At 31.3% G+C, this 21,512-nt stretch overlaps 2 protein-coding genes across 6 annotated transcripts in view; both read right to left on the bottom strand.

Moving 5' to 3' along the window:
• Positions 1–1,170: 1,170 nt before the first annotated feature.
• Positions 1,171–21,512, bottom strand: LOC130453350 (sodium-coupled monocarboxylate transporter 2-like). 5 transcript variants are annotated; one of them, XM_056793043.1, is made up of 10 exons: positions 21,388–21,512; positions 13,058–13,323; positions 9,853–10,130; positions 9,532–9,754; positions 8,587–8,727; positions 5,745–5,966; positions 4,865–5,132; positions 4,524–4,693; positions 1,800–1,975; positions 1,171–1,504 (listed from the first exon to the last, which is right to left on the bottom strand). In XM_056793043.1, exons 2-10 carry the CDS (start codon positions 13,321–13,323, stop codon positions 1,341–1,343), a joined length of 1,908 nt encoding a protein of 635 aa, XP_056649021.1. In that variant the 5' UTR covers positions 21,388–21,512; the 3' UTR covers positions 1,171–1,340. The 5 variants fall into 5 exon arrangements, with proteins under 5 accessions (XP_056649021.1, XP_056649022.1, XP_056649019.1 ...); XM_056793044.1 differs by lacking the exon at positions 21,388–21,512 and adding an exon at positions 16,093–16,128; XM_056793041.1 differs by lacking the exon at positions 21,388–21,512 and adding an exon at positions 16,066–16,125.
• LOC130453353 (methanethiol oxidase-like) overlaps positions 14,402–21,512 on the bottom strand; it is a 355,984-nt gene continuing 348,873 nt past the window's right edge. Inside the window, exon 10 of the mRNA XM_056793050.1 lies at positions 14,402–14,414. The gene's annotated coding sequence lies outside the window, so the exon portion shown is untranslated. The remainder of the gene's footprint in view (positions 14,415–21,512) is intronic.

Below are 21,512 nucleotides of genomic sequence, written 5' to 3'. Positions count from 1 at the left end.
GCAGTTGCTTAATCTAAAGTCGTGTATATCGACCTCTTCTTCGTCGTATATCTTCAGGAGTTATCATACAATGTTAATAAATTTCTAGATTATGTTTTTGATATAACGCTTATTCTAATTGTTGATTTGAATTGGGATATATGAAGATTATTACGATTAATTGTTTTCAACCATTTTTTGATCTAAAATGAGTTTGGGGACTCAAAGGGTCAAGATCAGAAAAGTCTTAACTGGAAAATCAATTATATTTGAACATGTAAGTAGAAAGTAGAACTTTTTTGTTGTCCATTTTAAAATACCGAATCATCTCCCATGCTTAATTTCGTTAATGTATTATGACGAAATAAATAATAAATAATTTGCCATAAAATTACTATAATTGAAGCCAGTTTTCTTTATACTTTGGTCGAAAGTACGCATAGAAACCATTTAGAGGTAGAAAGTTGAAGATTTGTGCGTTGGTAAAGCTGCACATGAAAGCTTTGAACCGCGAGGGATGATGCCCGAAGTGTAGCCGAGTGCATAAATTTCAAGCTTTCTTCCCTAGTAAAGTAATAAACTATTCAATCCTCGACGCAATCTTCACATAATAAATGCTACCGCAGCGCGATAATATCTATTTCTAAATAGTTTTCATTAATAAGATGTAGTTCTACAGCATTTATAAATATTTGGGGAAAATGGTTTATCGAATTTTTAAGCATGTTCAGTTCTGAAAATAGAATGGTACCGGAATTAGCAAGAAAAGGCAAATATACAAGAAAAATGGTTATTCACAATTCTACCAAAATATTAAAAAATAAACCGTAACTTTTCTATTGTTTGTTCCAAATAAGCGGAGAGAAACTTTTTCTTTTCAGATATTTTCAATAATAAAGAAATTTGTAGTTAAATCGAATAGAAAATTTCATGTTTAAGAAACCTTTACCATATATTAGAGTCAGGTCATAACTTCACATCATCTATAAATGAAACAGCATTCAATTATTAGAAGGAATGGAGAAATTGTGGTAAAATTTTCTGTACCGGAATCAAATGCAAGGATAATAAACTTGGTTACATTATGAGAATGACTGATGGGTACTTCTGGAATATCAAAAGTACGGAATGTATCAAATATCTAACAATAAAATAGCGCAAATTTCAACACCACCAAATAAATAATACTGAGACAATGTCAAAATATAATAAATATTTGATAAAACATTTGTACAATTCACTCTTAATGACAAAAAATCATCGGTTGACAAAAACTAGTCTTTCATATCGAACCGTCACTGTTAATATTACTTATTGCATATTAATTGCGCGTTCGCGTTGAAAATAATTTTCTTTTTCATCTAAGACTCAATCTGATCAGAAATATACGATGCCTTCCTTAATCTTTCTTGTCTGTTTTCTTCCCATTTTGACAATCTCCTTTCTAGTAATTTGTCCTCAGAATCTAGATCATCGCTTACTTTATCATAATCTAAATCCATTCTGTCTATATATTTTTCCAAATCTAAAAATATAGTAATTCATGATGAGTCAATTTTCATATATAAAATTGAAATTGACGATGGCAAAACAATAATTTTTAAATCTATATTTTGTATATTTGCTTCTGATTTATACTTCCAATTAACTTCTCTCTTGAATATCCAATAGAAATAAAGTTAAAAAACCAAAAATCAATCCTCCTAGATGCTTCAACAAGTAGACCTTAGGATTTTTCACATCTCATTTCTGGACATTTTTTTTAATTTCAAATGATAAATAACATGATTAGATTAGAAATTTATACTTCAGTTACTCACCGATAAAACCGTAAATAGCTGGGCTTAATAATTCTCGAGCCACAGGAGGATCTTGTTCTTTAGTCAAATAGCTAATCAGCAAACCTGTACATATACAAATACATGTACCAATACAACTATACCAGTAAAATGAAATTTTAAATACAGAAAGTATTATTGGTGAATGTTCCTCAGGCCTAAAATCAAAATTATCATAAATAATACAAGACAAAATATATTATGCTATCTCAAATTACATTTACCAAAAATAGGGTTAATGAAGAAATCAAGAGTACCTGCAGAAGCAAACATCCCAACTGATACAGGCATAATATTGAACAACAGTTAAATAATAATTCCAAGAATCAAATGAAAAGTGAAAAACATTAAAGTAGAGATACAAACCTAAAAATACTTTACAGCAGATAACAGAATTTGCTTAGTGCAGCGATTTAGGTCATCAAAGGCATCCGAAGAAACAACACGGTAAAATTTTTAAATTAAAATTCTTAGTTTTTAATATTATACAAATATATTTATCGAAAACTAAAGGCTCATTATTATACAATGTAAGTAACTAATAAAATATTTTAAAATATCACTCGTTTTTTGATTTTTTTTTTTTCGTTGTGGTCAACAATGAAACAGAGTTGATTCACTGTGGATCAGCGGTGTTCCAGTGTGGGCCATCGCTATTTCGTTGATAAAACTCACTTGTGTTTTTTTTTGGTGTAAAAAAAAGTTTCGTTTCAGGGCGAAAAGTAAAATACGGAAGATTGCAATAGGTCTAACATCTGCAGAGACAATGAAGAATGCTATAAACCTTGATAGTGGTTTAAGTTTAAAAATGGTATCTGAGATAACAGTGGTCCCTTATGTTAAATTGTGAAAATTAGACTAGAATGATATTTTTTATATAAAACTTATAAATAAAACATCAAACAAAGCAGTTCAAACAGTTTTGCACTTCAAAATGATAAGCTGTTCTTCGTACACGTTAATTAACCCTTCAAAGCCTAGTTTATGTCTTAATAGAAGGTATCCCGGGCTTACCATCCCCCCTTTCTATTTTTTCATTGTTTTGGGTGAATCACCGGTGGGTCTACCTTCAGGGGACGCCGACAGTCAGTTTAGTGCAAATAGTTAGTTCAAACAGTTAGTACTAACATGAATTTCGAAGTTGATGCATGATAAGTCATTTTGTGTCATTATATGAATATATTTAAAATTTTAATTGTTCGTTTTTTGGTTTAAGTTGGCTCTAAAGCACACAAAATCTCAAATTTGAAAAAATATTTTGCTACATATATTCGGTCTCAACAAATATGTCACACTCGGATTTAGAACTACCTTAGTTAAGTTTTTGTTTTTTAACTCGAAGCACGTGATATTTTTTCAAACAGTAGTTTTTAATAATTGTTTTTAAAATCTCGTTTTCATCTTTTAATTACAAAAATGAATAAATAAAAATAGTGTCTTAATAACTAAAAAATAAATGCGGAACAAAAATTTTCAATAACTGTTAACGACTTTCGAGATATATAAAGGAAATAACAATCATAGTTCATACCAAGATATATATTTTCAAATCATATATCATCAAACACCTATTTTTGGGATTGCGTACATGTTTAATTTTTGTAATTACTATGTATTAATTATTTCTAGAAAAAACATTTCGTTTGTGGGTGATCTCACTCTTGAAGAAGCTCCCCATATCCTAGAAGGGGATGAAAGTGCTGGACAAGCTGATGGCAGTGACGTTCAAGAAGAAGTAGCTGGCATTTTTATTGCTCTACCTGAACCAAGTATTCTAACAGACGAGGACAGTGCTGATAAAGACGAAGGAGGACTCATCGACAAGCTAACTGCTAGGCAGTTAACTAGTGATGCAGAAATTGTTCTTAGGAATAATAACCGCTTTGAGGAAAAATTTAAAGTGTCTGAATATGCGAAAAATAACATGGATTGAAGGTGTTTATTAAATATTCAATATGATAAATCCACCACATGGTCTGACGAACTTTTCAAAGTATGCCTGATCCCCAGATTAGCGTGGATGAAATCAAAGGTTTCATAGACATACTTTTATCAAGCGGACTTACCAGGCAAGAGATTTTATTGGGAAACAAAGTTGGATGTTCATAATGTCTTGGTTTCCGATTGCATGAGATGAGATTCATACAAATTATGAAATGGATGCATGCTGCTGTGAATAAAATGTTTTCATCCTACCACAAAAAGTGAAGTGACCCATTGAAACATTTTTGTTTGTAAAATTTTATCTAATTTCTTCAATAAACTAATATTAAAAGCTATTTAGTTGGTTATTATTTCTACCCCAATAAAAATATATCAAAATTAGAAATTTCAAAACTTTTGTAGGTCGAAAGCCTAGTGTGACATTTAAAAAGATAATTCCTGGTTTTGAAGGGTAAAGATTGCAGCATCTGCTTTAAGATATAACATTACTAGTCAAGATAAACTGCCGTTTCATTGTTGTTAAAGGTTTTCATTATTTACCTAGATTTAAAAATAAGAGCATTGCAAATAAGATTACTGCTTCCATTCTATTAGAAATTACATAAGTAAGTATCAAATAGTGTAATTCTTAATTTCTCCCACAAAAAAAAAAGATTTTGGACAACGTAACATAGACCCAGATGAATACCAAAATATTGCTAATAGTGTTCAAAAACATGGTAGCTTACTATTGAACAAATTCGTAAAAAGTTTTATACTTACGAAATGTGAGATTGCATCAGAACTGGACCAAAAGTTGTATTATTCAGACAACCCTCCACCGAAACCGGTTTATAAACAGCCCGTATTACTTTCTGTGTTTTAAGATAATATGCTCCAAAAACCAATACCATATTTGTTATAATACTGATCAAAGATCCATAAAAAGCTCCCTTAAAATCAAACCAGAATATTTAAGCAACCTCTCAAATGAAATTATCTAGAAATTTTAAGACACAATGTAAATGCTTGACCTAGTAGTACTCAGTTCAGTATTGTAACCTCAAAATGGATAAATCAAATTGTACGTTTTTGATATAAATAGTGGTAACAGTAAGATTTACCTCTGAATTGGCCCTAGGAAATAATATTCCCAAGGTAAACACTCCTAAAAGAGCTCCAAGTGCTATCCCAGGTGCACTAATACCCAAAGATAACAGTCCTCCCAAATGCTCAACTCCATATACTAATGCTGTACCAATCGTACCAACAATAACCACTAATAATTTAAGGAAAAAAGATGATTTTTTCATACATTTGGGATTGAGTCTCGATTTAACGAAGTCTTCGTATAATGTTCCAGCTAAACTATTTAAATTAGACGATAAGGAACTGAAAAATAGAAACCTAATATTAATTATTCACAACAATGGAAGAAATTGAACAAAGAAACAGAAAAGTATGAGTGTGTTATTCCAAAATGTTTAATTCGATAACTACTACAAAGAAGTATACATACATATGCAAAATTTTTACTTCTGACTTTTATTTTTTTTTTTCTACTTAAATGTAGACCATCGGTATCATAATTTAGGTTTTATATTGGAATAATTTTGATAAATTGTTATGAAAAAAAAATAATTACTTTCTTGATAACAATTTTGGAAAATATACATAAATGTTATTTAAGATTATTTAAAAAAATGTCTTCTATGATTACATAGATATTTTGGAGGATCTTTTCCGCAGATAAATGATGAAAATATCCAAACAAGTGTTTTTTCCAGTTTTAAACATAACTTTCAAATTTTGAAATTATCCAAAGTGGCATACCGTAAAGTTGGTTGTCTACAATCATTTCATTAGATTTAATAAATTCAACATTGTTTTTAAGAATCTAATAGAATAAACTGATATAGAAAGATGGTAATATTGATAGACAAATAAATGAATGGAGTTTCATCAATATCGTATGAATAATAAATCTTATTCAAAATATATTACCTCAAAGAAGCACAGAATACTCCAGCTATAAAGAGTCCTGGCAATCCGGGAACTTTTCCTGCTACATCCAAGACGAAGTGGGGAAGCATTTCGTTACCGTGTCTCACTTGGCCTGTTGATAAAGGATCACATGTTGAATATTTCGCGTACATAACTAATCCAGTTAAAACACTAATAGTTTTCACTATCACCATACCGACAGCGCAGTAAAAGAAAACTACCCTAAAAATAAAATTAATATACAACAAAATATGGAAACATAAAATGAAGAAAGCATTAGATTCGATGATACAACTGTACTGAAGCAAGCAAATAATTTGTAGTGTTGATGTCCTTCAAACATAAGTTGAATCAAAATAATCATTAAAGCGATTCTTTCAACTTAATTAAGCAACTTGTTGGTATAATCGAATTATTCGTTATCTTTCAACAAGTTAATTTGATTAGACATTACTTTAAACGTTATTAAATTCACTTCACCTAATTAAGACTATTTTCCGTTGCTTTTTCTTGCGCTGTGATCTCATGAAAAATTAATATTTACATAAATCATGGAATTTTTGGTAAAAGAAATGTAATGTTTTTTGAAAAATGTGTCTGAAGAGTATAAAATGAATTTCTCTCATCCAAATATCTTGGAGTTATTTCCAACTTCTTTTTCGGTTGCTTTGGAGGGCTTTTAAATTTATCCTAACTATTGTTTTCGTGTATATTTTTTTATATTCATCTAAAAACAATTATTTTAACGAGCCTTTTTAAACTCCAAACTGATTTTTCCAACTCGCAACTTTAGTTAATATATCAAGAAACACAAAACATTTTGATACTGAAATTGCTGTAAATCACATTCTACGGGAATATATTATTATTAACAATCAGTCCATTATTTTTCATCTACCATAATACCATGTGATTTAGTTTTTTCCAAAAGTTTTGTCATTAACTGTCGGCTTTTTACTTTCTTTCCCCTTTTTCTTACTATTCATATCTATTCTTTCCATCTTGTTTTTTGGTCTTCCTCTTGCTATGTCTGGAGCTAGTTTCCTCTAGGTTATATTCCTCAGTGTTTCATCTCCACTTCTTCTTTAAACGTCTGCGTACCATCGCTTAGAATATTCATAGACATAATTATAAAATACAAACCGTCCCTAAATGATGACCAGACCTGGGACATGCCTCAGGATAATGCATCGGAAAAGTTTAGCTTTGACCATACAAGAAATGAACAAATATGTCATTAAATGGGATACGGATGGATTTAAAGCAGCAAACAAAACTGGAAAAGGAGCGTATGGGCTCAGAAACACTCTGAAAAACTGAGTAATACACCAAGCATGGATAAGAAAGATGAAGTAAGAACGTAGATAAAAGTAAAAACAATTGTTGGGACAACCTACAAGGGATGAGACAAGCAAAGATCTCCTGGGAAAATATAACCAGAGAAGATGTACTGAATATATCAACTTAAGTAAAAACAATCTACGAATACTAAGAGGAGTCCTATCGGGGACTGTCTCTGCCTCAACAGACACAGACACCTGAAGACGCTAGACTTAGTAGATATAGCGGCGTACAGCATTTGTTGCACAAAGGACGAAACCTCATTCCACTTTCTCTCGAAGTGTGAAGCACTATGGAGCTCCAGAGCACATGGAAGCGTATGCAATAGAAGACGAAGATATGGGGCAGCTACAACTAACCACCAGTCTGGATTTTCTAAAAGGAGTGGTTTTAACAGATCAGCTGTTAACACTGGGCTCCCCAATATCGTAGCATGAAAGGGGTACACAATAGATCATTTGATCGTAGTGTATATGATACCCCAAAATCCACATTCATACAATACATACATACATCTTGGTTTGCGTGATTTCATGATTTTCACTGAGTATTCAATACTTTTCCTGAAATTTTTTATTTTTCTCATTTCTTCCTATTCTGTTTCAACTGGACCGTAAGTTTTTCTCAAAATTATTTTCTCAAACATCCTCAATTTATTTTTTTGTTATCTTTGCGAGATGTGGTATATCAACACCATAGTGAATCTATGGTTTGGACTTATAGCTTGATATAACAATTTCCAGTTCATAGCTAGATTCAAAGTGAATCAACTAGAAAAGTGACTTAAATAAATTAGTGAAAGTGCAGTTTTTATTAATCCTTCTAATTTTAAGGCTATGATACTGAATAGGTTGATTCTCAATAAAACTAATATGCTTATGCTGTCTCCACACGCAATTCCCTTATCTCGTGGGTTGGAATTTAAAGCTGTCCTTTAGTGTTAGCGCGTTGTTATGAACTTTTGAATAATGCCCTAGCAATCTGTTCCAGTATGACAGAGTGATTCCAATAAGACCTTCATATTTGAGAAGCGCATAAAATTGGAACCTGGCTTGATCTAGATATTGCATCTTAAGTTTTTTTCACTTAATGCAACTCTTCTATCGATTTATGAAGTATTGCACCCATTAACTTAAATATTTTCACATACTTTTATTAGATTTTTTCATATAATTTCGGTTAGGATATAAATTATTGAAGATTTACAAGCAAGTACTTAACATGATCTATTTTAAATATCAAATTTTATTCCAATTCCTGTCAAAGGGAAAATGTGTCAACAATATACATTCATCCCGCTAATGGCCATATTACATAACTTTCACAAACAAAATTCACCAAGATCATTTCCGATGTCAATAGAAAAATCTCACTTTTTGGAACGGAAAAAAAATTTTTTTCGTAATAGACTTGTTCGAACTTGCATCTAATATTTTTTCATTGAAGTGATCAAGATATTCTTATCCGTATTATTTTTTGAATGGAAAGACGATATACTCACATTTTGGATTCTCTTAAAGTCCCTACTGCCAAAAATTTTTGCACACAACCTTGGTTAACAGCCGTAGCAGATAACCAATGTATTGTAAAACCAATTACCATCGTCCAAAAGCAATCTCTTTTTGTTAGATCGAACTGAAAACTGTATTAAACAAACATTACTAAATAGAGTCAATATTTTTGTTTATAAAAATCATTAAAACAAAACATATTCGATTTTCAACTATTGTGAGAATCAAACTTGGTAACTTGAACATGTTTTCAACGTTTTGAAGCATTGGATGGAACAACGGAAAACCGACAACAATGGTAATGTCAGTTAAAATTTGTCACTGTCATCCTAAATTTGATCAGTATGGAAGGAAAACGTAAGGACACAAATAAGAGTAGTTATACCCATGCTAACTTATGGCTTTGAAAGACGGAGGACACAGGAAAAAGATAGAAACAACGGAAATTCAGAATAAAGCCCGATTAGACCACATCAGAAACAAAACATTTAGATAAATAATAAATACGAAACAAATGAAAAGCAAGGTGGTTCGGACATGTGAAAAGAATGATTGGTGAAAGGATAACTTGGTTCGAAGTAATTAACAAAGCGCTTGACAACAGAGAAAATAAACTACATGAGGTACACCCATAAACAAAGCTCAGACTCACGTTTTACACCTGTGAGGGTAGATAATGACTTTATTTTTCTCTTAATATATATATAAAATTTCATTTGGAAGTCTTTTTTCCTAAATTCAATGAAATTAAATGAGAATGAGCAATTAAGTTGCGTATAATTGCATATCTATTACCTGATATTCTAGTTTAGATAGGAGATTGATTTGTCAAATTGTACTTCTGTTTTAAGCATGACCAGAATTATTCCATTTAATAATACATATGTTTGAAAAATTAGTTTTTATGTGGTATTAATTTTAAAAGTAATACGTACTCAAGTAAATTCAATCGTCCATTATCTGCAGCTATTTTAAGAGCTTCGGATAAACCGTTAACTTTATTGAGACCTAATCCTAAAATGGCTAATAGAGCGCCCATAGTTAGCGAAAACTGCAGAGAGTCTGACCAAACCAAAGCTTTTAACCCACCAATAGAGGTATAAAAAATACAAATTCCGCAAATAATTGGTGTAACAATGCGAATATTCATACCGGTCGCTAAAAAAAAACAATTTTCAAAAATTAAATTTTTTATAGACATAATTGGTAGTCTCGTAATTTACATTAAAATACGCTCCACATCTCAAAAAACATACCCGTAGAAAATGCCATAGATGGTATATAGGTAACAATAGGTACCAAGGAAAACACTGATATAGTAAACATGACCGAAGCTAATTTTCTTGTCTTCTTATCGAACCTTAATCCCAGATATTCATAAGTACTCGTGAGCTGCAATTTGTAAAATACTGGCAAGTAGATATAGATTGTTATAAAAGTTACTATCCATAAACTAATTGCAGACAGCCAGTAATTGGCTCCGAAGCTATATACTTCCGCTGGTAATGCAAGTAAAGTTAATCCTGAAGTATGACTAAAAAAAATTATAATTCTCAAATATTCATCCGTTATTTCAATATTACCAATTAGAGTAATTGAACAGTGATAAATATTTAAAATCAATAATTCAATTCATATTTTTTATTACACATTTAGCACTAATTCAGCTATTATAAAATACACTTTCAAAGGCTTTTGGAATAAACTTTATCAAATTCTTCAAACTTTAAAGAGGGTAACTTTTTTGACGTTAATATCAAAAAAAGTATCAAAATTTATCAGTATTAAGTCCCATACAAGTTAGAACATACATACATACACATACACAACTAATCTACAACGACAACATGGTGGAAAAATTTCTTGTAATTGGTTTTGCCGCTATTCAGAATCAAGAAGATGTTCATATTACAGACCAACACGAAGATGGTCTCAGAAGTATCTGGCCCAACAAAGAAAACACAACAATTTCAACGTAATCCCCTTCTAGCTCCATACACTTCTCCCAGCGATGTTCAATAAGTTCGATACCTTTTTTATAGTATGAATTGTCAAGCTTCTCAAAGTAGTCATTAACTGCTGATATCATCTCTTCATTTTTGGAAGATTTTCGACCACCGATCCATTTTTTCATGTCTGGGAACAGAACATAATTCGAGGGGGATTAATTTGGCAAACAACACTTTCTTTTTATCCAAATGCGGCCGTTTTTGCTTGATTTCTTTGCTCAAACGTTGCAATGAGTTCGCATAATACTCGCCGGTCAATGAAAATTATCCCATGCGCATCCCAAAAAACCTTGCCTGCAGATGGAGCGGTCTTTGCCTTCTTAGAACCGGTTCTGCCTTTTCAGTCCATTGTTTTAAGTTTTCTTTTGTTTCTGGTATGAAGTGATGGACCCAAGTTTCATTCAAGGTTATGAAACGGCCCACATTCAACAACAACAACAACAACAACATTCGTTTTTATTTATGTGAAACATTTCCAAGCACTCGATGGAAACATCTTCACAATGCTGGTTTTGTTCCATTTTGAGCAAACGCACTGTTGTCTCATGTCATAATTTTCAGTTAATTTGCGATGTACCGCACATTTTGAAATGCCTACTTGCGCACTTATATTCGACGATCATCTAGTACCGCTTTTTGGATTTTCTTTCAACATGGAATAGAATCAGAGTTAACTAAAGAAAGAATTAATGAAATCACTGAATAGCAAAGTCGGTGATGACAAAGATATAAATGTCATAAAATGTTTATACTGAACTTAGACCTGAAATGTAAAAACGTAAAATAATCTTACCAGACAAAATTCCATAGAACGACAAATAACAAAGCAAAGCGAAGTCAACGATATGGAATAGACATAATTAGAAAATTTATTAATATTTCAAAGTATATTTAATGATACAATGATACAGAAAACTTATTGAATTTCCAAAAGCTAAACGAATCAGCTGAACTGAGATACGCAGAATAGCAATAGCTGAAACCGCTTCCATAAAAATGAGAACCTTCTATTTAATAACTACCTTAATTTACAATTTAAATTGAGATTCAGACAACGCTTAAGTGTTGTGATAGACGGCGGTTTCGTCTAGAATTGGAGCATGTACTTTGAAATGTTCAACAACGAAGCGCCTTGCAGTATTGAAAATTCAAGGTGATTTAATCTTTTTTCTTCTTCTATAGAACTCTTTATTCCCTGTTCTACTTAAGAGTATTGGTTAGGTTAGGTTTTTTTCAATCCGTCATTCTATTACTTCCTCTTACCGGCGTTACTTGTTCTAGTAAAGTTTTCTGTCTTCCTTTCCCAACTCTTCTTGCTTCTGTCACTTTTCTTATTAAACTTTGTGATGTTCTATAAATAGGACCGTACATCTTTCAACTATTTTGTTTCCTATTGATTCCTCTTGGAGCCTTTCCTCCATCATCGTTTTCTACTTTATTTTCCTTAGTCTTTCCATCTCCGCTTCAGTTACTTTACTCCATATATTTTTATTTATTACCTGGGTTCAGCTTCAGTATATAAAGGAAATTTCTGGTAACTTTTTATCCACCTCTCTTTTTATATTTTCATCTGTTTCCAAATTGTGTGAAAATGACTCCCAAGCATTCATTTCATCTGAACTTTATCCTTTTTATATTTAGATCTTCCTTATGTTCCTTTTTTGGGTTTATCACCATTTTTTTGGCATTTTTTATTTCAACTTTTTTTCTTAACCCTTCATTTCTATTCATGTGTCTATCATTTCATTAATTGTATCTGTTACTAATACTAAATCGTCAGCATAAACTAAATCATCTATTTCCAACTATTCTAGGTTTCTGAAGACAATAATTGTCTTTCATTGTTGTTACTATCCTATTCATCACTAGCCTAAGCAGAATTGGAATAAGACCCTTCTTGCTTCACTCACATCTTCATCATAAATCCTCCCGATCTTCTTTGTCTATTTGGACCTTCGCTCTTTAGTTTTTCTTTGGAGCTGCACAATTTATTTTCAAATCTATTAAAACTAAATGTTAAGGACATACAAGTTTGCAGCGTTTATGTGTCTCTAAGGCACTTTGAAGGCAAGACAAAAACTTCTTAGGAAGCAATAGCTTGGTATCTTATCCTAAAAGAACTCAACGACGCGGTACTAAAGCAGAAAGAACGCTGTTTGTTCAAGGTATTCGTATGATTTTTTGCTTTTTAATATGAAATTGATAATAATAACGATTGTCCAGTGCTAAACAACATTCATATGGCTAAAAAGTAATAATTCATCAATTTTAAAAGCAAAAAGGCTCTTCACATTTGCCTCTTAGATCTTCACATAAAGCTGAAACTAGAGTTTAGAACGCTTTTTCAATAGTCTCTAATCGAAATAAATTACTAAATTGACCAAAGATATCAGTGAAGTGAATCTTGGCCATATTTATAATATGAAGAATTAGTAAAATAAAATGTGCTTACCTTGCCACTGAAGATATCACAACTGGCAGAACCTTCAGCTTACCACCAGCTAATAAATATTCTCTTGCATTTTGTTTCTTACCGCAACAACCAAAGTAAATACCGACAAACAAACTCACCGACAATAAAAATGAAAATATGACATAATCATACCACGAAAAAATGAACTGCTCCACCCCATGTGTGAAATTCATGGTTGATATGGGAGTGGCACTAGGCAGCACTGTTGATACATGTTGAAGTATATTTGAAGTTGAGTTTTCCATCTAAAAATTGAATTGTAAACATATATGTTCTTGATTTTAGGTCTTTTCTGCTTTAAAATTAGTTTTTTCAATAATTTTTGAGATATTGATAAAAAATTGACGTTTCGACTTAACTTCAGTCTTTATCAAAATAGTATCAAAATATTTTGATTTTCCAATTCGATCAAAAAGAAAATACTGACTTTTTTCCAAGAATAGCTATTGAAAATGCCATGAATGCAACATATTAGTTTCATAAAATGGATAAAAAGCAATTTTCTGTCTTACTAAATACTATTGAAACTAAGTCTCGACTTGATAAACATTATACCAACTTTGTCTCTGAAAAATCAAATGTTGAAAAGTGACTTGCTAAGTTTAAACGAGGCGAAATGAGAACCGAGGACGATGCACACCATGGACGCCTTACAGAGAGTGTCGCCCACGGAAACATCAAAAAAATTCACAAAATAATTTCGGTTAACTCTAAAATAAAGCTGATTGGTTAGATGAAACTCTGAAGATATCAAAAGAACCTATTGGACATATAATGAATGAACATTTGGGTATGCGAAAGCTCTGTTCAAAGTGTGTGCCATACGACCTAAAACAACAACGAATTGGATATTCTCATCAGTGTTTGGAGCTGCGTAATCGTAGTAAACCCTAATTTTTTCGTTGATATGTGACATTTCACATCAGAATCCAATAGACTACACATGGTGAACTGACTTCAAAGCATGGAACGGCGCAAGGATATGTCAAAGTTATCCTCAAAAGAAAAAAAACATGAACAACCACCATTAAGTAGCATTATTGAAGCATTTTAAAGACGAAACTGCAGAAAATGGTCCCATTTCAAAGAGAGGAAAATACTGTTCCATGAAGAGAATGCACAATGTCTAAAGTCAATGAAAACATTGTCGAAACTGCATGAATTCGACTTCGAATTGCTTCCGTCTACAACATTTTCTCCAGACCTGGTTCTTAGGGATTTGTCTCTGGTCTCAGATCTCAAGAGAATGCTCGTTGGACATAAGTTTACCGTCAATGAAATCGATGAAAAGGTAATTATTGTATTGCCTTAAAGGCGATTATATTGAATAATAAAATCAAAGTTTTTCGTACTAGTATTCGAACTTTTTAGTCTACCTTTCAATACAGGTTAGATTTTACATTAACTGTTAATAATGTGTATGGAAAAATTTTTATTCAAGGTCAAAGGTCAAAAAAATGAGTTTTTCGCAATTTTCAGCAAAACGGTGAGTTTTATCATAAAAATACCTCAGATTAAAATTGTAGATCATAAAATTATCTACAAAAAACGTATCAATACTTTTTTCCTACAAGCCACTGTTTCTGAGATATAATTATTCAAAAATTTGTCATAAGTTCATCAAATAAATTATCAATTACCGAATATGTTGCTAAAATTCATCGGTGTTGGAATAGAGCTTTGATATTTCCCATGCAATCATTATAGCCATTAAATACGACAATAAATCTGAAACATTATAACTTTTTGAATCGTTATATCTCAGAAACGGTGGCTCGTAGAAAAAAAGGAAATGATATATATTTCTTGCAAATAATTTTACGGTCTATAATTTTTGTCTGAGGTATTTTTATTATAAAAATTTTATTTTCAATTGTATTTCAAACAATTATACTGATATTCAGCCTGATAGGGATTTATGTAGCTTCACACTTATTTTTTGGTATAATTTGACCAGACTATAAGTAAATGATGGGTATCCTGAAGTTTTTAATTTTTGTTGTTTAATTTGTTATTATTAAACATTTGGAGAATAATATTTTTCATAAAATTCAAATTCATTGAACTTTATATAAGTAAATAACCTAATAACCGATTTACATGAATCAAACAAGATAAACTTTTTTACAATTTGAGGATTTCCATTTCTTTTTTCATTATTCACATATATAAATTTTACAGCTAGCCTACGATTAGTTTCAATTATAACAACTCTTGTTAGTTCGAAAAATGTATAAAAAGGATTTTCGTATGTTAATAAAACATTGACTGTGAAAAGTTATTGCGGAAATCAAAACTCATGCTCAACACCCAGTGTCTGGGAAACTAGAAATTTTTGTATAAGGTACATTGGGCACGATAATGATATTGTCCTAGAAGATAAACATGAAGATATAACATATTCTTAATTATCTCTTTTTGTATCATAATATGTTGTGTGATTCTGGTATATATACGGAAGTCTCTAATCAGAATATATAATTCTTGAACAACTTGATCTCGTGGAGTGAAAATTAAGCGATAAATCTGTATCTGGTTGAACCGCCTTTTTAGCGTTCGTACCTTCTTTTGCACAGTCATACGTTTTTTTGAAATCCCCAATCGTACGAATTGAAATTCCTCTCTTCACAATGTTTCCCAATTCAATGTTATAATAATCGCCCTTTATTATTTCAAATGCCAAAGTAAATATTGTCTTTTATTTGCAAACCTATTTGAACTTGATCATCTTAGCTTTTAGAATCTATCCAATGAAATTAATTCCACAATCATCCACCTGATACTTCAGAAAAAGATTAATGCATTTCAAAGTCTAGGTAAAATTCACGAATCTCTTGCAGCTGAAAGCTCTTTTTAAGAAATTATAGATATTTAGCTGGAGGTATGTTCACTCAAAGTAAAAAACAACTGATTCAAATATTTTGGAACTATTAGTTGGTAAACTCAGCAAATATAATTACCACGACGTAATTGCGTCGTTTTCTTACCAATTACTATCACAAAACAAAACGTACACACTTGTTCCACTAATCTAACAATTTCGTTTTGAATGATTTTTGGTTTTATTATTCCGTAGTTAAAAAACACAAGGATTAATGGAATTCTATTGTGTTTGCCTTTCCGTGTGACAACTTATTTACAAATCCATTGAGAAGATTAAATGTATTAAATATACATAGACCCAAAAAGTTTTCTAGATAATATTTAGAGTGAAGATAAAATTTTGTATAACATTCACTCTAACTAGAACAAACGACCATCTAAAATATATAAATATATATGAAGAATGAAGAATTTCCTTTATAGAATAGTAAAATGCATTTGATCATATTTGGCATGAGCCAACGAAGGTTTTTGAGTGGTGCCTTTATGTTTTGAAAGAGAATGATAGGTACGAAAATTCTCAATGAAAATTCGTTCGCTGTCGGTCAAAAAAATGATGAACAGGGTTGTCAAAGGAACAATTTTGACTGGAAAATTCAAAGGTGAAGACAAACTGTGGCCATCAGCATAAACTGTCACGGCAATATATGAAATTAATTTAAATCAGAGAGGCACCATCTGTCGAAAATAGGCGTACACATCATTCTTTTTCGAAGCATAAATCCCCACGACTGGAAAATTCAAAGGTGAAGACGTACGGTTACTATCAGCATGAACTGTCACGGCAATATTATATGAAATTCGTTGGATTAACAGAGGCGTCATTTTATACAAAATTTCTCTCTTTTCAAACTAATTTCAGTTATTTTCAATCCAATTCTATGATTTTCGTAATTTCCCATTGATTATTACCTGAATTCTTCGTTACAATACAAATAATTTTGCTTTCAAAGGATCGTTCCATTTTTATGCCCTATCAGTGCGAATTGTAAGATTTTCAACATCGATAACCTGCTTTTCGAACCTATCCATGTCTTCAAATAACCTTCAAAAAGTGAATTAACATAAGAATAACAGAAAAAGAAGAAAGTAAATCAAAATGAAGGTTTCTGAATGTTGGATTTATGTATCGGAGATGACGCTAATTTTCAATAGATGACGCAGCTGTCTATAGCCAGTTCCATTGGATTGAATTGTGAGTAAAGATGTAATGGAAGTGGTTATATCGGAAGTGAAGTCGGAGTTTTTAAATTTGAGTTGTCGGAGTCGGTACCGAAATCGGAAGCAAATGAGAGATTCACTGAACTTTGTCAATTGGTTTATTATCTCTTTAACAGCTACCTCAGAATGTGACTTTTGTTTCCAACCTATCAAAAAGTGAATGAACAAATGAACAAAGTACAGTCGAGAAAAATGGATGTTTAGCAGTTTAATCGTCCTCACTATTTGTTCGTATTGTAGTAGGTTTCATAAATGTAATGAAAGAATTCATCATCATCATTGAGTTTTAATACTATCGGCAAATAGTAATATTTGAAAATGATCTTGAACTGCTAAACAACAATTATCTTTGACTATACATTCAAGAGCAGGTTTAATAAAATAAAATATAAATATAAAAATTGAATCTTAGGAATGAAATTTTCTTGTTCCAGCAATATGAGATTAGCATGCTCTGTAAAAAACTTTCTGTCTTTCCCTTAACTAATAATTTGGCACCATCCAATGCCTTCTACAAAATTGAAGGAAAGAGCTTACAAACAAACCATTTCAGAAATCAATCTATCGATTTAGGATTAGAATTACATCTTATTTGATTCATCATCAAAATATCTTTGAACGTTAATTTGATTTTTTGACTTCTTGTAGAGGCGTTGAAATCGAAGTTTGTACTACATATTTCTTTTCAGTTTCTAGTTTATTCAATTCTTCGTATTTGGAAGGATATATAAACTTTAAATGATTTTTTAAAGATTTAGTTGTGCCCTTTTCCGTGAATATATCTTATTACAAAGTTTGCCTTATTCACAGACACTTCATTCAAAAAGTTCCAAATAACGCTTGTTTTTGGTTTCATCATTATTTCAATGACACACATTAAATAGAAGCACATAACACGCAACTCAAGCTAAAAAACAAAGCAAATGTACTGTCTTCCTCAAAAAAAGTAACAAGAATAAATCTGTTCATTCTCTACGTGCTGCCTAATTCGGAATCGGAGTCGAATCTCCCTAATTGTTATATTTGGGTTGTTTGATATCTAATAAATTTAAACGCATTTTTCATGTCGTTTCCATGCAATTATACCTCCAAATATACCTGTTCTTCTTTTGAACGTTTCTTGTAATGTAAAAACTGTTCAACGTATTTGGATAAGAAACGTTGTAAAGAATTAAATGATATATTAAAATGAACGAGTACATATCACGGGCTAAGCCACGGTGGGAAACGCTAGTACTATATATTTATTATGAAAAAGTTTATAACAAACAATGAAGAAGAAAAAGATGAAATGCTTGGAAATAGTCATTTGTGAAAAAATCAGTTTACTTCTCAAGGTGAAGTAAATAAAAATTATGTAGATAGTAGAAAATATTTCAAAATGAATATCCAAACTCAAAAGTTAATTGTTTCTGACATAATTAAAGAGACTGAACGTGGGAGCATATAGAGTGGAGAAGTAGAAAAATCATATATTATAATCCTTTCTATGGAATTACTACCGCCATTTTTATTAAATACGAAGTATGGCTTAATGTAAAACAGACAAGGAAGTGTCAGAGAAAACTTGATGGTATAGATAGGAACCATACAGTTTTCTTACTTTGGGTTCTTGGTTATATAGGAATCATAGAACATTAAGACAAACTAATAAACGCTTCTTATTAGCTCCCAGTATCTTTGACGGAGAAAGATTCTTCAATAGGAAAAATTTTAGAGGTAACCAAAACACTTTGGAAATACTTTCCTGGCTAGAATACTACAAAATGTTACTAGTAACTACCTTTAATAGACATTGCTACAACAGGAAGTACCTGATGAGATTGAGTGAAACTGAAACCGATGTGGGTTCTTCAAGGAGAAGAAATCTCAGCTTTAGAATATTCCGAGAAACCTGTAAAAGCGAGAAACTAACATTTTTGACCTCAGCACAATCACTGAAATTCATTAAACCTGAAGATATTGAAACCAGCTTGGGTGCGGGCACTAAACCATAAAATTTAATTGCCGTGTACCTTATCTACATGGGTTCATAGTAAATTTTTCTATAATAAAAATTAATATCGTTTCCAAGTTTATTCCGAAAATGAATTCATCTGGTGCATCACCACATATTACCCGCAGTACCCTGAAACAATCTTTCGAAATCAGTGGATAGGAAAGTTAAGCTATGATTGATTTTAGGTCTTTTCTGTTTCATTAATAAGAAATATATCTGGTCTCAAAATATGTTATTCTGAAACTGTAAGAGATAAAACTGGAGATTCCCACCTCTAGCATGTTGGTAAATATTATTTTAATGTTATCATTATTCTATCCAGACTACTTTGATTGACTTTGATCATCAGTTTATTTAAGTAAGGTACCGGTGGTTACGATGCAAATACTACAGATACGAATGTTTAAACAAATCGACAAAAATTTCGAATTTCTTAGTGACGCATGTTCGGATTATTACTATTAGGAGCAAATCGTCAGAACATGTGGTTTCAAAATCAAGTATTATTAACCAACTCGACAATTTTCTGCAATTCACAGATCATTCGAATCTGTATCGGTTTGGAATAGATCTTATACTTTTTTGACATCTGGTGAAAATACATTCCGCTCTATGAGTGTTTTGGCAATAGTATTTTCAATTTTTCAAAATCATATTAATTCCAGCATACGACACATTAATTACGTTACATATGGTGATACAGCTCAATGGAGTAAATCGTTGTTATAAAAAATCCCGAAAAACGTAAAATATATTGTTTGAAAAGAATTTTCTCTTTTTAAGTTTATTTAAAAGAATACAATAGATGTAAATAAGACCAAGATAGTCCTCACAACATCCTAAAAATTCATTTTTCAGTTAGTTTTTAATAATAAAAAGTAGGCAGTTCTTTCGCGATGGTGTCGATAGAACGGATAACCCAATCACATGGTGGTTTGAATCGATCAAAAGAATAATAACACTTAAGATTGGATCGAGCTCCGAAAGATATTTGAATACAAAAGTTGTCAAGATCTTTGTAGTTGATATTTAGAATATCTTTGTGATAGAACAATTAGGCATTATATTTGAGTGTAACGTAGCAAATTTCGGTAATCACACGATTTTCTTTTTTTCTATTTTAATTTTTGCTTTACTCCTAGATATAATAATTTATAAAAAGAAATCATCCTACAATTGAGGTTTGGAATTTAGATTCGAAGTAAGTTGACCGTATAAATCATAAGTTAACGTTGAAAAGTATTAACATATAATTAAAATTTGATATGTTTCAGTTTCATTTTTATGAATATATACCTGGTTTTCACTACACAAAAAACTATACTGACAATAGATGTAAATAGATCATTTTAGACTACCCATCAGAAATAACAATAAAAAATAATTAATAATTGGTATGAAATGAACAGTTTTAATTGGAACCTTGCCGAAAATGTCATCTTTTTATACGAGGGTTGTCTGAAATGATTACGACCTAAACATGAAGATGTCAGTGCTTATTAATAGAAGCTGGGAAATATATTTGCGCATGCGTTCAGAGGATATTATTAGAATTTAGGCTATTATTGACGCTTAGTTTCACCTGCGCCAATGAAAGGAATTAGATACTGTCTACAAAGACTTTGCACTATAATTTACGTCTGTAACATTTTGGGCAGCTGATTCAAATTTGGCATTCACGCCGGCCAGAAACTGACAACCAGCGATATCATCGAAAAAGTTCACACCAAATAGTACTCGACGTTCGTCAGATTAAGATAACATAACAAAAGAACATTTCCATTTCTTTATTGACTAAGTTTGAGTGAAATGTCTGCCCCTTGTAGATAGGCGTCACAATTATTGAAGGTACTTGATATATAATATTCCTTTTTATTTTTGTTTTTGGGTGATCTTTGTTGTGACATAGGATGACATGAGTGGAAATCCAAATATCTAGAGGCTCTACAATCGTTAATAGACTTTTATCTATTTTTTTATTGCCGTTCATTCCCTAAGACGAAATGCTTGTACTCTCTTGAACAGGAGATAAAATTATTATGAAAAACCCGGTACATTAATCGAAATACAGACTTTTCTCTTTTCCGCATTGTTTGAATGATTTAAAAGATAAGTTGTATCAAAAGTTTGACGTAATTTCGTTACATAAATATTTGTGTAGAATTCACAAAAATCAAATAAAAATTGAAAATGTGTATATACTTACGAGTAGATAGTTTCTATTGCGTTTGAAAGAGATTAGGTAGGTCTAACTATTATAATCAATGCCATTATCTCTAAAAAAGTTTCTATTTTTTTCTTTTCGTATTTCTCTCCTTTGTTGTGTTTTAT

The sequence above is a fragment of the Diorhabda sublineata genome, chromosome 2 (genome assembly GCF_026230105.1).
Source record: "Diorhabda sublineata isolate icDioSubl1.1 chromosome 2, icDioSubl1.1, whole genome shotgun sequence".
Taxonomy (NCBI): Eukaryota; Metazoa; Arthropoda; class Insecta; order Coleoptera; family Chrysomelidae; genus Diorhabda; species Diorhabda sublineata.
Note: the sequence above shows the minus strand (reverse complement) of the source record. Positions and strands in the feature narration are given on the sequence as shown.

What these genes read in the sequence shown, in the direction of transcription:
- LOC130453350 (XM_056793040.1), bottom strand. An exon ending in GGACGATTGAATTTACTTGA is followed by an intron (nt 8,728 to 9,531) that starts GTACGTATTACT and finishes TGTTTAATACAG; the next exon opens with TTTTCAGTTCGATCTAACAA. An exon ending in TTCCTAGGGCCAATTCAGAG is followed by an intron (nt 4,694 to 4,864) that starts GTAAATCTTACT and finishes TTTGATTTTAAG; the next exon opens with GGAGCTTTTTATGGATCTTT.